Source organism: Notechis scutatus, chromosome Z (assembly GCF_049901735.1).
Source record: "Notechis scutatus isolate UNSWTSFEM ecotype Mainland chromosome Z, rNotScu1.2, whole genome shotgun sequence".
Taxonomy (NCBI): Eukaryota; Metazoa; Chordata; class Lepidosauria; order Squamata; family Elapidae; genus Notechis; species Notechis scutatus.
In genome coordinates this window covers 86,138,278-86,153,776 of record NC_142025.1, presented here as the reverse complement: position 1 = coordinate 86,153,776, position 15,499 = coordinate 86,138,278, and the positions used below count along the sequence as shown (strand labels likewise).

General features: G+C 37.6%; 1 protein-coding gene and 1 long non-coding RNA gene across 5 annotated transcripts in view; one reads left to right on the top strand and one right to left on the bottom strand.

The window, feature by feature from the left end:
- Positions 1-432: 432 nt before the first annotated feature.
- LOC148128956 (uncharacterized) lies at positions 433-12,666 on the top strand. Of its 2 annotated transcripts, none has more exons than XR_015745831.1 (3): positions 433-498; positions 11,641-11,670; positions 12,602-12,666. It is a non-coding gene; the product is annotated as an uncharacterized LOC148128956 (long non-coding RNA). The 2 variants fall into 2 exon arrangements; XR_015745830.1 differs by lacking the exon at positions 433-498 and adding an exon at positions 793-854.
- Positions 7,042-15,499, bottom strand: part of LOC113425483 (amine oxidase copper containing 2) — a 47,495-nt gene continuing 39,037 nt past the window's right edge. For all 3 annotated transcript variants that reach the window (XM_087946530.1, XM_087946529.1, XM_026687657.2), the window contains exons 3-4: positions 13,309-13,438; positions 7,042-9,206 (exon numbers count right to left, since the gene is read on the bottom strand). In XM_087946530.1, coding sequence (XP_087802656.1) covers positions 8,922-9,206; positions 13,309-13,438 — 415 coding nt within the window. In that variant the 3' untranslated portion in view covers positions 7,042-8,921. The remainder of the gene's footprint in view (positions 9,207-13,308; positions 13,439-15,499) is intronic.

The window sequence follows — 15,499 nt, the reverse complement described above, 5'->3', positions numbered from 1 at the left end:
TTTTACTATTCTGGCTTTGATTACATTCGTTCTGTTGGCTTGTTCTTGGGCTGCAAGAATCAGGCCTTCTATTTCTTTTCTTCAGTGTTCCGTTGGTCAGCCATAACCAGGTCTTTTCCTTATCTACTTTTCCTTGGATCTTTCCAAGGAACTGTCCATGCAGTGCTTTGTTACACCAGCTGTCAGCCCGAGTTTGCATTGCTGTTTATCTATATTGATTCTTGGTTTGCTGCACTTTGAGCAGCTTCCTCTTGTTGACCTCCATCAAAGCTGGTTCAACACTATCTTTCACATAATCTGCCAGAGCATGCTTCTCTTCTTCGACTGTCTGCTTCACTTGCAAAAGTCCTCTGCCGCCTGCTTTTATGGGTGTCACTACGCGGGTGCAGCACATAGTGTATGGTCATCAGTCTTCTTGTTTTCCTATCCAAGCTGTCCAGCTCGGCCTGTGTCCAGTTTATGATCCCAGCAGTATATCTGATGACGGCTATGGTCCAGGTATTTATAGCCTTGATGGTGTTACTACCATTCAGTTTGCTTTTTAGAAGTTTTCTGACCCTTTGTGTGTATTCTTTGCTGACCACATTTTTCACTTGCCCGTGCTTGATATTATCCAGCTGCAGTATGCCCAGGTATTTGTAGGCTTCGGGTTGGTGGCACTTGATGGTTTGTCCATTGGGCATTTCAATTCCATCACTTTCTACGATCTTCCCTTTCTTCAGTGCCACTGTGGCACATTTGTCCAGGCCAATCTCCATGCTGATGTCAGTGCTGAAAATTCGAACTGTATTGGTCAGTGCCTGGATTTCAATTTCTGATTTTCCGTATAACTTCAGATCATCCATGTATAGCAGGTGAGAGATTTTCTGTGAATTTTTAGCAGTTTGATAACCCAGGTTAGTTTTCTGTAAAATTGTTGACAGGGGGGGTCATGGCGATGATGAACAGCAGAGGTGATAAAGAATCACCCTGGAAAATCCCTCTTTTGATGTTGACCAGTCCGTAGCTTTCACTTCCAATAAACAGTTCTGTTTTCCAGTGCTTCATTGCATTTGCAGTGAAAATACCAATGCACTTGCATATTCCGATGACATCCAGGCACTGGATGATCCAGCTGTGAGGTAGTGAATCAAATGCTTTCTTGTAGTCAATCCAAGTTGTATGCAGATTTGTTTTTCGGCTTTTGCAGTCCTCTAAAATCATTTTGTCAATCAGGAGCTGATCTTTTGTGCCTCTGCTTCCTTTTTTGTTTCCTTTCTGCTCTACTGGCAAGATGTCATTTGCTTCTAGGTAGTCCTGGATCCTGTCAGCTATGATGCCGGTCAGCAGCTTGAACATGGTTGGCAGACACGTTATTGGCCTGTAATTTGCAGGTGTTGCCCCTTTTGCTGGATCCTTCTGTATCAAGTAGGTTTTCCCAGCTGTTAACCATTCACTGATGTTTCCTGTCTGCAGCATCTCATTGAATTGTTCAGCCATTTTTTCATGCAGGCTGGTCAGGTATTTGAGCCAAAAGCCATGCAGTTGATTGTTGCCAGGCAATGTCCAGTTTTTTTCACCCTGTTGCTTATCATTTCAGTAGTTATTTCCAGTTGGTCCATTTTGTTCTTGGAGAATTTCATCTCAAAGTCTCTGATCCACCCAGCATTTTTGTTGTAGCATTTCTCAGTCTCCCATAGGTCTTTCCAAAACTGAGTAGTTGCCGTTTTTTCAGATTTTTCCATTTTCGTATCCCCCGTCTGATTCAGACTCTGATAGAATTGTCTTTGGTCTGATTGGAACAATTGATTTTGTTTGTACTGGATGACTGTGGCTTTGTATCTTTCAATTTTTCTTGCTGTTGCTATTATCTGCTGCTTCACTATTTCCAATGCTTTGTCAATTTTTCTTGTGCTGAGCCCATATTTTTTTATCAGATGTTTCTTGATCTTACTGTTCTTCAGCTTTTTCTCCTGAAAATGCTTCAAGTTGCTTGCATCTGTTCGTAGGCTCTTGATTTTCAACTCCAACCTGATTTTGGATTGTTGTTTTCCAGTCGATTTTCTAGGGGGCTGCGGCTGTTGAATTCCCAGTTCTTCTGTTATTATGACTGCTGTTTGTTCAATTGATGTTATCTGGACTGCTGCACGTGCATAGTTCGCATCTATCATCAATGGTGCCAAATATTTTCTAGGCACAGTCTTCAATGTTGGAAGCCTTCTTCTTTCTGCATTTGTTGCAGCATGTGCCAAGATTTTAGCTTTCAGTTCTTGCTGCCTGGCATTGAGCACTCCTGGTATTTCAGTGATGACTTCAGGCCCTTGCTGATCCTGTTTTTGCAAAATATCTGCATTTTCTTTGAATTCAGGCTGTTCAGTTGCTCCAGATGTTAGTGGAGTATTTTCTGCTGCCACTTCAGCAGTCTGCTGTTCAGCAGTCTGTGTGCCCGTTTCACAATTTTTCCATATTTCTTCAAGTTCGACTTCACTGACCACTTTGTTCCGAGTGATGAATTCAGTAACCTGGCAAATAGAAATAGACCTGGTGTCGGCTAAAAAGATACTCCTTTGGTCTTTTTTAGCTGCCAGAAAAAGGGAGTGTGGGAAAACAAGGCATTCTTGAAATGCCTAGATATCAACTCAGCAGCCTGAAGTTGTCAGAGCATAAGATGGTTATTGGAGAGCATGATAGATGACTCTTGGAGACTGATGTGTCCTATTGGAGAAGTCATATCCAGGAGGTGGAGGAAAGACCAGGGTCAAGGGGGAAATGTATGATGTGATTTAGTACCGGCTGCACCCAGCCATGCACTAACATGGCAATTTCTATTAAACCAATTTATTTTTTCTGAGATGTGTCTAGAGACTTTTGCTTTAAATGAGGGGGATTTGTTGGAGCCCTGACAGCCAGCCGGTACTAAATCACATCATACATTTCCCCCTTGACCCTGGTCTTTCTCCCACCCCCTGGATGTGATTTCACCCAGCCTGAGAAAAACAGCAAACCAAAGCAACAAAGTAATTTCAAAGATGTGGCCTGGATGTTGAAGACCAGTGAGTGAGCTAGTTTGAGATCCAACTAGACCAAAAACCAGTCACAAGGTGAAAGTTGCATATCAAGTAATGAAGCCTATCTAGCCCACTAAGAACCAGTTAAGAACACGGCCAAGGTGAAAAATAAAGCAAGGGGCTATTTTCAAAAGGGTCTAGATAGGAGCCTAGCGGAAAGTCACAAAACACTGGATCATGAGCCATCTCCCTCAGGTTTTTTGGTGAGTATATGAGAGAAAAAGAATGTGTGTGTGTGTGTGTGTGTGTTTAAACCACAATATTTCCACATTATGATAGAAACAGAAAAAATTAACAGAACACTGTGTGCTGTTTCATCAATTAGCAAGAACTATTTGACTGTTCCCAAACTTGGGGGAGGCCTGATACTTCATTGGAAATCAGTTCATGATCACTGACCAAAGCTGTGTCTCACGATGAATAGTACACAAAAAGCTGATAAGAGTGATTCTATATTGTTGTCATAAAAAAATACCATTAGGAAACAGATAGCAACACAAACAAAAATTCTTACTTTAAGACCAGAGGTTTATTGTTTCTAATAATTTGGAACATAAGAAATAATTAGATATAAAAGATATAATAGCAATAATACACTTACATTAATAAGCCATTGCAATGGGGTCCAATGACACATAGCAAGTCCTGCAAGGACTGCCATAAATCAAAGGGCCCCAAGCTGATCTCCAACCCTATCCTTTATACTTTTCTTCTAACCACATACATGCTTCACAACTTCACTAACTGTCACATTTTGTAAACACCTGTGTACATTACTTTCAGTTCCTCGTTTCCAACAGTTTCATTCTTCTTGTTTTAAACGTATCCATCCAAGTGCATACTTTGCAAAAATATGTTTTCACAGTCAGCAATGGCTCAGCAGGATTGCAAATAGTTCTGGTATATTTTGAAACCATCCTAGCTGAAAACTTTGGTTCATGTCTTTTTCTTCTGGGGCCTGCTATCATCCATAGGACTTATTGAATCTAATAGATCAATAAGCTATATTTTTGATTCTCACAATCACCACTTCTTGTTCATAAGAACAACACAAAATGAAACATACAAAGCAATATCTGCACATAAGCTACCTTATATCAATTATATCAATTATGGAAGTAAGTGAAATAAACCAAAATCCTACGACTTATTGAATCTAATATATCAATAAGCTATATCTTTGATTCTCACATTGTGTAGCCCCTGTGACAGGGATAATGGTAAAAATGTGGTGATTTCTATGTTTTTAGTAGCTCCCACATAATTAAATGGGAAGATATTGAGTACAAGGAGGAATTCACAAACAAGAGCTGGTACAAAAGTGGAAAGCACATGTTCTTGAAAACTCATGGAAAACACAGTGGTCAATTGGTACTTGTTTTCCAAGTACAGATAGGTGGAATCCATCAATTGCTAACATGGGTTGGACAGAATACCAAGCTATTACATTGAATAAAATGGAGGAAAAATCTGAAATCTGTAAAAAGCTGTCTTAATCCAGCTTCATTTCCTTCTGATTTATACATAGAAATCAAGTAACTTAAGGATAGAGCATGAGAGTGGCAGAAAATGGGCCACATTTATATTAAAAATTGATATTTTGACTGCTACACCCAGGACTTATTAGATATGGCTTCTCAAACTACTTGCTGATTCCTGCCAGTTCTACAAAAGCATCAATAGGTCTTTCCTATTACCTCAGGTTGCAAAGTTTCAAATTCTTCCTATTTTGATGGAAAATGTATAGCAATGTCATATATTTATTTCCCACATATCTCCATAAATATGCAGAGGTTACTTCAGGTTTTGAAACAAAAATATAGCAAAGAATGATAACTTAAATGTATGAAAACCTTACAGTGGCCACCCAAAGGTTGGGGGAAGATTCGAAGTTGTCCAATTCTCTGATTCAGGAGTGTCAAACTTGCGTTGTCACGTGACATATCATGACTTCCCCCCCACTTCGTTAAACTAGGCATGGATGTGGCCAGCACGTAACACATCCAGTCTACAGGCCATGAGTTTGACAGCCCTGCTTTAATTCAAAATTAAAAATATGGAGTATTTTAAAAAGGACTATTCTGGAAGGGTGATTAAGTTCCTATTTATCACAGCCAGCTGAAAAACAAAGTTAATCTCTCTCCTAGGTTTGGACAACAGTCATTAAGTAAGGGATACTTAGCTCTAGGATTAGTCCTAAGTATGTTACAATTGGGGCATAATCCTAATCTGCTTTACCAGTTTTGGAAAAGCAGTTTAAACATTCCAGAGGCTTGCTCTAGGGCAAATATTCATAGTTTTGCTGTGAATTTACTGTGATCATGAGTTAGCTTTATTATTATTATTACCTTTATTGACAGAGTACAACATGTGTACAATGAGCCTTCCTTTGTGCAGCCTCCCCAACACAACTCACAGTGAGGACAGAAGTCTCTAACCCAGTCCCAATCTTATTACACTATGTGACCTTGTTGCACAATGTGCTGGCCCCACAAGTTTATCATACTATGTTGATATGAAGTTATTTTCCATTCAGAAGTCTGACAGCCCACAGGTAGAAACTGTTCTTCAGCCTGTTGGTGTGGCTGGATATGCTTCTGTATCTCCTACCCAATGGTAGGAGACTGAAGAAGTGCTGACTGGGGTGTGAGTTGTCCCTGAGAATTTTCCTTAATCTTCTAAGGCAGCGAGTCCTAGTGATGTCATCTAGTGCAGGGATTGCCAACATTTTGGACCTCAGGGACCACCAAACTCATAATTTTAAATCCTGTGGACCACTAATATGAATTTTGACTGATGGTGGCTTGCTGACGTTGGTAGGAAAGTCGGTCCCATATTCCAGAGCTGCAGTAGTCACAGGACTGGCCCTTTGGTCGTCCCCGGAGCAGCTGCTCCTCTACCTGGGTGCACCAGCCTGCCATGGACTGGAGGAGCTGCTCTGGGATGACCAAAGGGCCAGTCTTGTGACTGCTGCAGCTCTGGAATATGGGATTGACTTTCACATCAATGTCAGCAAGCCACCCTGGGGCGGATTTCCCTCCCCTGCTGTTGGTCTTACCTTCCAGTTCCAGCTCGCATGTCTCTACTCAAGGTAAGGTTTGCGCTTGGCCGAAGGGTGGCGGGTCATGTGGGTGGTGCAGCCTTGTGTTCTGGTACAACCTGGAATAATTGCTTTGGGGGGAATGCTTTTGCGGGGACATTTCTCTGCAGATCACCAAAATTTTCTTGCGGACCACCAATGGTCCCCGGCCCACCAGTTGGCGACCACTGATCTAGTAGTATCAGGGAACAGCCTACGATGTTTTGTGCTGTGCTCACCACCTTCTATAATGTCTTTCTATCTGCAGCTATCAAGCCAGCATACCACACCATAATGCAATATGTGAGGACGCTTTCTATTGTGGACGAGTATTGTATATGCAAAAGACGACAACACACACATGCTTTATTTGCAGATTCTGGCTGATTGCCACAGAGAAGCTTCCAAGGAATCCAAAGATACAAAACAATAGCAACTAAACAGGCAGGGGGAAAAAAAGTTAGAAATTGTCAAAACAACTAGTATGAGCATTTAGAAGACTAACTGTAGTTTAACAAACCACATCTTGGCATAATGTGTGATTATTAAAAAAAAACATTTCTTATAGATTTCTTAATACAATATATCCACAGTGTCACTGTGATCTGTCCAGAAGATGCAGTATATTTATTGTCACCTGTGGTAACCAAAGAACACCAGTGGTGGGATTAAAATTATTTTACTACTGGTTCTGTGGGCGTGACTTGGTGGGCGTGGCAGGGGAAGGATACTGTAAAATCTCCAGTCAGAGGTGGTATTTGCTGATTCTCTGAACTACTCAAAATTTCCGCTACCAGTTCTCCAGAACCAATCAGAACCTGCTGAATACCACCTCTGTTGACCATGCTTGTGTTTCTGGTTAACAGTCAGGAGAACTTAATTATGAGTTCTGACAAAGAATTCTGGAAAACTTAGTTTCATGGCATTTAATTTTTTTAAAAAAAAATCTGTTTCATAGAGGAAATTTAGAGAATAAAATATAAATGTACTTGTAAATAGCATTAAGAAAATCAGAAGCCTTTTATTTTCTTGGTACTTGTTACACATTACTTTTTTCATAATTTTCTCTTTATAAATTTGTATTTTTATTCTTTTACATTTTTTCATTCACACACACACACACACACACAGAGAGAGAGAGAGAGAGAGAGAGAGAGAGAGAGAGAGAGAGAGAGAGAGAGAGAGAGGATATAAAAAGTCTACACTCCTCTTAAAATGCCAGACTTCTGAGATTTAAACAAAAAAATTGTTTCAGGATAAATCATTTTTTTGTTTTTCCCTTTAATATAACACATAAGCTATACAATTGAAAAACAAACTGAAATTGTTTAAGGGGAAATTTTTTTACAATAACATGGTTGCTTATGCGTGCACATTTTTATTGAAGCACCTTTATGACAGCATTCAGCCTCTGAGGATAGGATGGTGCAACTTTGCCTTGGGAACTTTTGCCCATTCTTCCTTGGAAAAGCACTCCAAATCTGTCAGATTGTGAAAGCCTCTCCTGTGCCCAAATCCTCTTCGGGACATCCCTCATCACTCAATTTGATTCAAGTTTCCTTCCAAAGTTTCAGTCCAAAACTTTAATCTTCTTCTGGTGAAGCCATTCTTTTGTTTCGCTTTGGGTCATTGTCATTGAAAGTTGATATTCCTCTTCTTCAGCATTTTAGCAAAAGCCTGAGGCTTTTGTGCCCAAGTTGACTAATATTTGGAACTGTTTATAATTCCCTCAACCCTCACTCTGATTAAGCCCCAGTTCGAACTGAACAAAAGCAGCTCCAAAGCATAACACTGCTGCCACCAATGCTTCATTGTGGTGTACTTTAATTTTCTTATTTTTTCATCAGTTTTGGAGAATCTCCAGTTCTTGGTAATATCACTGTTGTACCATATTTTTTCCACTTGTTGATGACCGTCTTCACTGTGTCCATGGTATAATCAATGTTTTAGAATTTTTTTGTACCATTCTCCTTCCAATAGTGAGATCTCTTTGATGCTTTAGAAATCTTTTGAAGATAGACAGATAGTTTTACTGTAAGAGGCAACTGAGTAAATGTCAGAAAAGTTTTACTATAATATTTGAACTTTATATGGGCTTCATCAAAGGCATTTTAATAGGTGGCTGGTGTGCACTGACTACTATTTAACATCAGTTTGAATGTGATTGGTTAATTCTGAACACAGCCACATCCCTACTTATAAGGAGGTGTGTACACTTATGAAACCATGTTATTGAATTTTTTTATCTGCCCCCGGAAAAAAAAGATTTCAGTTTGTTTTCCAATAAAATTGCACAGATAATATGTTATATTAGAGGTGGAAAAAGTTCTGAAGTGATTTATCTTAGTCTGATTTTTTTTACATCTCAAAACTTGACATTTTAACAAGAGGATGTAGACCTTTTATATCTGGTAGGTAGGTAGATAGCAAATTACCAAAATACAGATACTAGTTAGATAGATGGATGGAAGGATGATAGATAGATAGATAGATAGATAGATAGATAGATAGATAGATAGATAGATAGATAGAGCAAATGATAAATATACTTGACAGATATATCTAATATTATCTTCAAGTAAAAAATTTACAGGAGAAGCAGTTGGATTAAAAAAAAATAAAACAATTTGGTAGATAATAAGTTGCAAACACAAGTGAATACAATGCCAACAGAGCTAAGATTTAGGTGAAACACTGTCAAGAATAAAGGTCTCAAAACTGCTATCTTACACACAGATTTTGTGCTCGACTATTTCCACTACAAACAGCAGCATTGACTCAAAGTCTGGACAGTATCAGAGCTTTGTCAGATTTTGGAAACCTTCATAAGTGAAGGGTGGAAGATTGGGCACGCAAGCAGCTGTTTTAGGGAGGCAAGCAATATGGTTGATCTCACAGGAGTTGAAGTCATCCTTGTCAGTGAAGAACACACTATCAGGCGAGTCAATGGAGGGGTCATTGTCAAAATAATTATAAGGTCTTAAGATGAAGCCAATTGCATTTGCAAGTGTCACAGTGTTAGGAATATCCTCGGCATGGGGAATATGTAGAAATCCAGTGGTGATCCAAGCAACCAGATCCTAGTGAAAGACCATAAAACAGGGCAATCTGATTAAAAACATGGAAGGGAAATTTTGGAATAGCCATTCCAGTCACACGATTAGGAGGGAAGGAGCTTAAGAACGAAGCACTCAGCAATATTCCAAGGCTCTGCCAACTGCCTCTTATAAAGGGAAGATTTGGGGAAATTATTCCTGTTTGTTCGTTTCTTTCTTGCAGAGATCCCAGATTGATTTGACCCATTTTGGAAGTCCCCCACCTTTTTTTTGTTAGTTTCCCCCATATTATCAAATTTAGTCTCTCTTCTCCCTGTGTTGTTTGACTTCCTGCCCTTTCTATTTGTATTCCAAAGCACTTTTTTTTTCATTTGCCCCATGCCGAACTACACAGATGTTTTAGTAGGAAAAGTATGCCAAGCATGGCTTCTGGTATTGTTTCTAACTTCTTAACAACTATGGACATAGGACACTGTATTTTCTTCTGTTACTGAAATAACACATTTTGTGTGTGTGTGTATGTGTGTATGTGTATTCTGTATGAATGCATTTGCTGGGAAGATTAGTTAGCTGCCTAAGCTTCACTTTGGGTAACATGACCAGGAAGGAAAAAAGTTTCCTGTGAGGCAATCCAATCAAGTGAGTTTACGCTTATGAGAATAAAATAAGGTGTGAGATTGAGTAAGGCAGACTTTTCTGAAAGACAAAGATCTGTGAACTATTAATAAAAACAAAAGAAACACCATTTTTGTGCACCCACTTACTCTGTAACCTTGTTACTGAAAAACAAACTACTTATCTAGCCTCACTTTTTGCATGCCTGCTGTTAGGAATTGATAGACACCTAACAGTTGGGTTGGAAATATATAAACCAGGATAGACATTTAATACTGTCTCTTTAAGGGAATGCTAAAACTGTAATTGGATGTGGTTCCTCAAACGGCCATAAGATGGACCCAGAAACCTGGTTTCCTATATGTCCTGTTGTTGCTAGTTGCTAGTTGGTCGATGTTCTGATGTTCGTTGTTTTTGGTTCCTGAATTTTTTCCTTATTAACTGTTGCTGATAGTCATTCTTCTTGGATTGCTGTAAGGCTGTTACTGAACTGTTTCTGATACTGGACTTTGATATTTGGATTATCCCTGAACTGGAAAACTGACTGCTTTAACCATGTATGACTTGGACTGCTTGTTGGACTTTGCTTAACCATTTACTGGAAGCAAAACCTACATTTTACTATTCAATGTATCTGTGTGCTGGTCATGTGTTATTCAACATCACTCTCACTACGTCTCCCTGTATGCACTCATTCTCCTAATGGGGAATTACCTCAACACCTGCTAAAGAGAAAAGCAATTTTTGGTGTGGGGAAGTAGATTTGTTTCTTTGAACCCAAATTCAGACTCTCAAGTGACCACTCAGCAAGACTTCGCTCTACTGAACATTTTTCAATTGTGCAATCAACTCTTGTGTCTGTCTTTGCACTGGACTCCTCATTCCTCTTGGTAAGCTGCTTATAAATCAAGCAGATACAATTTTGTTCAGTCTGAAATAGGGCAGCCAGCACAAGATAGAAAAGAGAAATTTTCCCAACTCCCTAATAATATAATACACTTGGGAAGCTGTAGGCTGGTCAAATTATTTTAACAGAATGAAATAGAACTTTCTGGGAAAACACTGAATTTTGGCTACAGATCATTCTGAATGCTAAATGTTCCAAGTTTGGAATTGCTATTTCAAGCATTCTGGTTATGAATACCCTCTTCTCCCCACTCCCTTAGAATTTGTCCTAATTTGGGATAAAACTGAATGTTTTTCCCCCTGTTATTTTCAAATTTTCACTGTCCTCTTTTTAAAAAAACCTCTTTCCAAGCTATGGAGATTTGAAGAACGTAATAGTAAGAATTTAGAGGAAAAGAAGAAAAGTGGGTAAAGGACAATCAGTTCAACCCATAGTGAAATGGGAAAGACTTTGGATTGCTGCATCATCGAGAAACATGAGAGCTAACAGATTAATTTGGAAGCTGAACTTCATCAGTATAATCAACCAGTTTAAACTAACTTTATTAATGTAAAGAATTGATTACACTAATGAAGTTCAGCTGCCAAATTAATTTGGTCACCTTTCCTCTTACCCCAGTTCCTGTATCTAATACACTAGTGTTGTAATTCTAATTAGTTAAGCAGTGTAGACAGTACTTTATGAGTTGAAATGTGACATAACTGTTCTTGTGCAGTGTGTGTGTGTATAGTATTTTCTTTTTCAGGAAACTTGTCAATTCAAAGTAGAAAATGTTCATGTGCATAAACAGATACTTCCTGTAGCTGTGCTGTGTTTTGTAGGCTTTTGCTGTCCGCAAAGAATGTTAAATAGTACAGAAAAAGAAACTTTCTGAGCTTTATTTGTGTGCTTAAACTTTTGGTCAAAAGTTTTTGTGGGTTTTTTTTTTTTTTGCAGGTAGGGTGCCAAATCAGAAACGCATGCACTGTGAGTATTTTTCTGCTGTTTCATTGTTTGTAGGGTGTACTGAAATGAATTGATGGCTGTTACTTGCTTTTTTATTGGGCTCAGTTCTGGGCTGCAAAAAGCATGCTTATCTGTTGGTTCTATTGTTCGATATTGGAATTTAATTTTCTTTTAAAGCAAACTTTTTCATTCTTTTTGTAAGTCAGATGGCATGTAGCATTTATTGTGAACTACTACCCCACTTATTTTCATGACTCTGACATAAAAGATAAAAGATATGAGCTTTGTTTTGCGTTCTTATTTTGGAACATAGCCCGCTTAAAATTCGCAGGGTAATTTCTAGTGGCTGAATTTCAAGAGTATTATTTTCAACTTGAAAACATGTGAGACATATGAAGGATAACTAGTTTACATACTAGTAGAAACTAATACACCTTCTCTGTAAAAGAGAAACTGTATTAGTTTCCATGTGAACCAGTTTTCACTGACATTTATACTGAATGCTCAAATACCTTTAGGGAAGCCCCCAAGATTTCTCTAATGATCTTGGTGAAGTAGGGGAAGGATATCCAGTGTGCTCATATAAGTGTTCTGGATTCATAAAGCCCAAAGAAGGCTGTTATATGTTATAAATATGTTATATTTATGTAGGAGAATATGCAGGCAGAACATAATTGTTTCTTTAATCCTTTCATAAATGTAGATTCTTCTCTGAAATTACATATGGGATCTCATAGCAGGGAAAAATAGATATAAAATATAAACAATTAAGATATAAGATATAAAAATTAGGGGAAACAATGGCATTCATATTAGAAAATTTATTCTGCCTTGAAAATGTATCTCTTGTTATTGTGCACTGTCTGAAGATAACCAGCTTTACTTCATAATGTGTCTTTTCTCTCTGAAAAGGTATGGAAGGCATGGAAGTTTTTTTTTTTGTCCTATGTAGAATGTGAAAGATTTCCTGTGTGATCAGATGTAGGATTTTTGTCAGAAAGGAAATCTGGCCAGAACAAACATTAGCTACATGGAAAATGGACTGTTCTTCATTCCCACCCACTATTATTTACAACACTTACCCACAACCCGCAGAGGGATTCTGTGGAGTCTACTTATTTTCATTTAATGTATTTAACAACTAGGGATTTCTTGCTGTATCAGCATTTTTAAAAATCTGATTTGCTAACAAAATATTTTTAACTCTTAGAAGTTCTCTAGATTTGTATCCTTCTAGTGCAGATAGAATAACAGAAAATAAAAATACTATAGAGACTAGAAAAGTAAAAATTAAGAACATCCTTTTCAGCAGTTCTGATCATAAACAATAGATTTTCTAAAAGTGGAATATGAGTGGAGGAAAACCACTCAGCATTAATACTTCACTGTACATATCAAACCAAGTTAAATACAATCTCCATGTGGTTGTCAAATTCATTCTGAATTTTCAAAATATGCTACAGCAGACAGCAGAACGAACAAGATTTCTTGGAATTGCACATTGCTTTTCCTAAATTAATACTAATAAACAGCCATAGAAAAGAGAGGGGACGATCGATTTGTCTAGTATCCAGCCAAGAGATGTCCAACCTCTGTGTGGGTTTGCTTGGAAAAAGGGGAAATATCCCCTCTTGTCTCCCTCAGGATCTAACAACTCACCTCATCAACAATGCTCTCATTATCTATAAAGTCTGCAAAGGCAACAGTAGGTGTCCATGGGTCATTCTGATTATAGATGCTGGAACTGGAAGGTTCTTTCTCCTTTCGCTTGGTGACAGCCAGCTTGTACCTAAGGAGCAGAATTGCAATAACAAAAACATTGTTGAGCTGGATGGTTCCATCACGTTCATAGGCATGAAATAAGTTTCCCTAATGTTTATAGGCAAAGTAGCTCCAAAGACTCTACAAAAATTGGCAAATCTTAACCTTTCCACAGTTGCTCACAATGTAACACAATGTACAGATAGTCCTTGACTTGTGACCATTCATTTAATCACCATTCAAAATTATATGGGTCCTGAAAATATGATTTATAGCCAGTCCTTGCATTTACAACTGTTGCAGCACCCCCACAATCAGATGATCAAAATACAGGTGCTCATCAGCTGGCATGCATTTTAACGGTTGCAGTGCTTCAGGGTCTCTTGATTGCCATTTACAATCTTCCCAGGGATCTTCTGAGAAGCTGGGCTTGCTTAATGACTATAGGATTCACTTAATGTGTGAAAAAAAAAGATTATAAAATGGGGCATTATTCACTTAATGATTGCATCGCTTAGTTGACCACAAAAAAAAATCTACTCCTAATTGTGGTTATAAGTCAAGCTGCCTGTATAGCAATAAATGTATTATTAAAACTATTGTACAAAATTAGAGAGCAAGAGGATAAACAATTTTATGAAATTTGGGATCTTTTCTATCAATGATTGGATGACAAAATACAATAATATTCTATACTATCTTTGCTTTTTCTTTCTTTTTTGTTATTTGACATCATATCTATAAAGTGTTTTTAGGATAGATCTGGTATGATTATATGATTTGTTATAGAATAAACCATTTAAAGTATTGTTATCTCATAAAGTATGAATGAATAAAATTATAGTCAAATGTTTTTGTAATAGCGATATTAGGATATATAAGTTTGGATTGACAATATGAGTTATTATGTAATATAACTGTAATTGAGACTATGAAATGAATGCACAAAACTGATGAACCAACCGACACACTGTATGTATATATGGAAGAGAGTTGATGTTTTTATGTTCTGTTTGTTTTGTTTGTTTTTAAAAAATCAATAAAATTGTTTTTAAAAAAAACACTATTGTACAGATAGTACTTGACTTACGATCATTTGTTTAATAACAGTTCAAAGTTACAATGACTTATGACCTGTTCTCAAAGTTATAACAGTTGCATTACTTCTTCAGTCACATGATTGCAATATGCAACTTTCCTAGCTGGTTTCCAACAATCCAATGGTAGAAATCAGGTTTGTTTAAAGATGCTTAATGATAAATGAATCGTATGATTCACTTAACAATGGAATGATTCACTTAATAATTGTGATAAAATTGAGTCTGCTCACATGTGACTCACTTACTGATCACATCACTTAGCAACAGAAATTCTGGTTCCATTTGTGGTTGTAAATTGAGGACTGTAAAATTGTAACAAAATTACCCTAGTGCCAACATAAAAGAAATGTGTCAGTACATAAAACACTGAATAAAATAATACAAATACACTGATTCAATCCAACAATTTAAAATTAAGTTGAAGACAGAAGCACAACAAAGATATGAAAGAAAAAATCATGTCACACACTGATGAATGGTTTTCCATTTCACAAAGGAGTATAGGGCAGCGTATCTCAAGCTTTATGGGTGGGCTTCAGTTCCCACAATTGAAATACACCCATCTTCAAGTTGCCAAGATAAAAAAAAAAACCTTAGATGCTATTAATTAATTTATATGCCCAACAATTCTTTTTCCATTAAGACTTTGCAAGGTCCCTCAATTCATTATTTATATATTAATTATGTTTGTAAACTGTCAATTCTCTCAACTCTGATGGTTTATAATATAGCCATTAAGCAATAAATATATAGATTATATTTGAACAATTATAACTCCACAGTAATAAAACAATAAAAATAAGAAAGTATTGGCACTAACCCAACCATCCAGTCTCATTAACTCCCAAAGAACCTATGGAGCTGCTCTATCTTGGCAGCTTTATAAAAGGATGCTGAAGAATTCTGGAATTCCACCAGACATATGGAAAGGATCTTACACTGCCCTAGGACAACATATGACTACTCTAGGCTTGAACTCTGCATAGAAA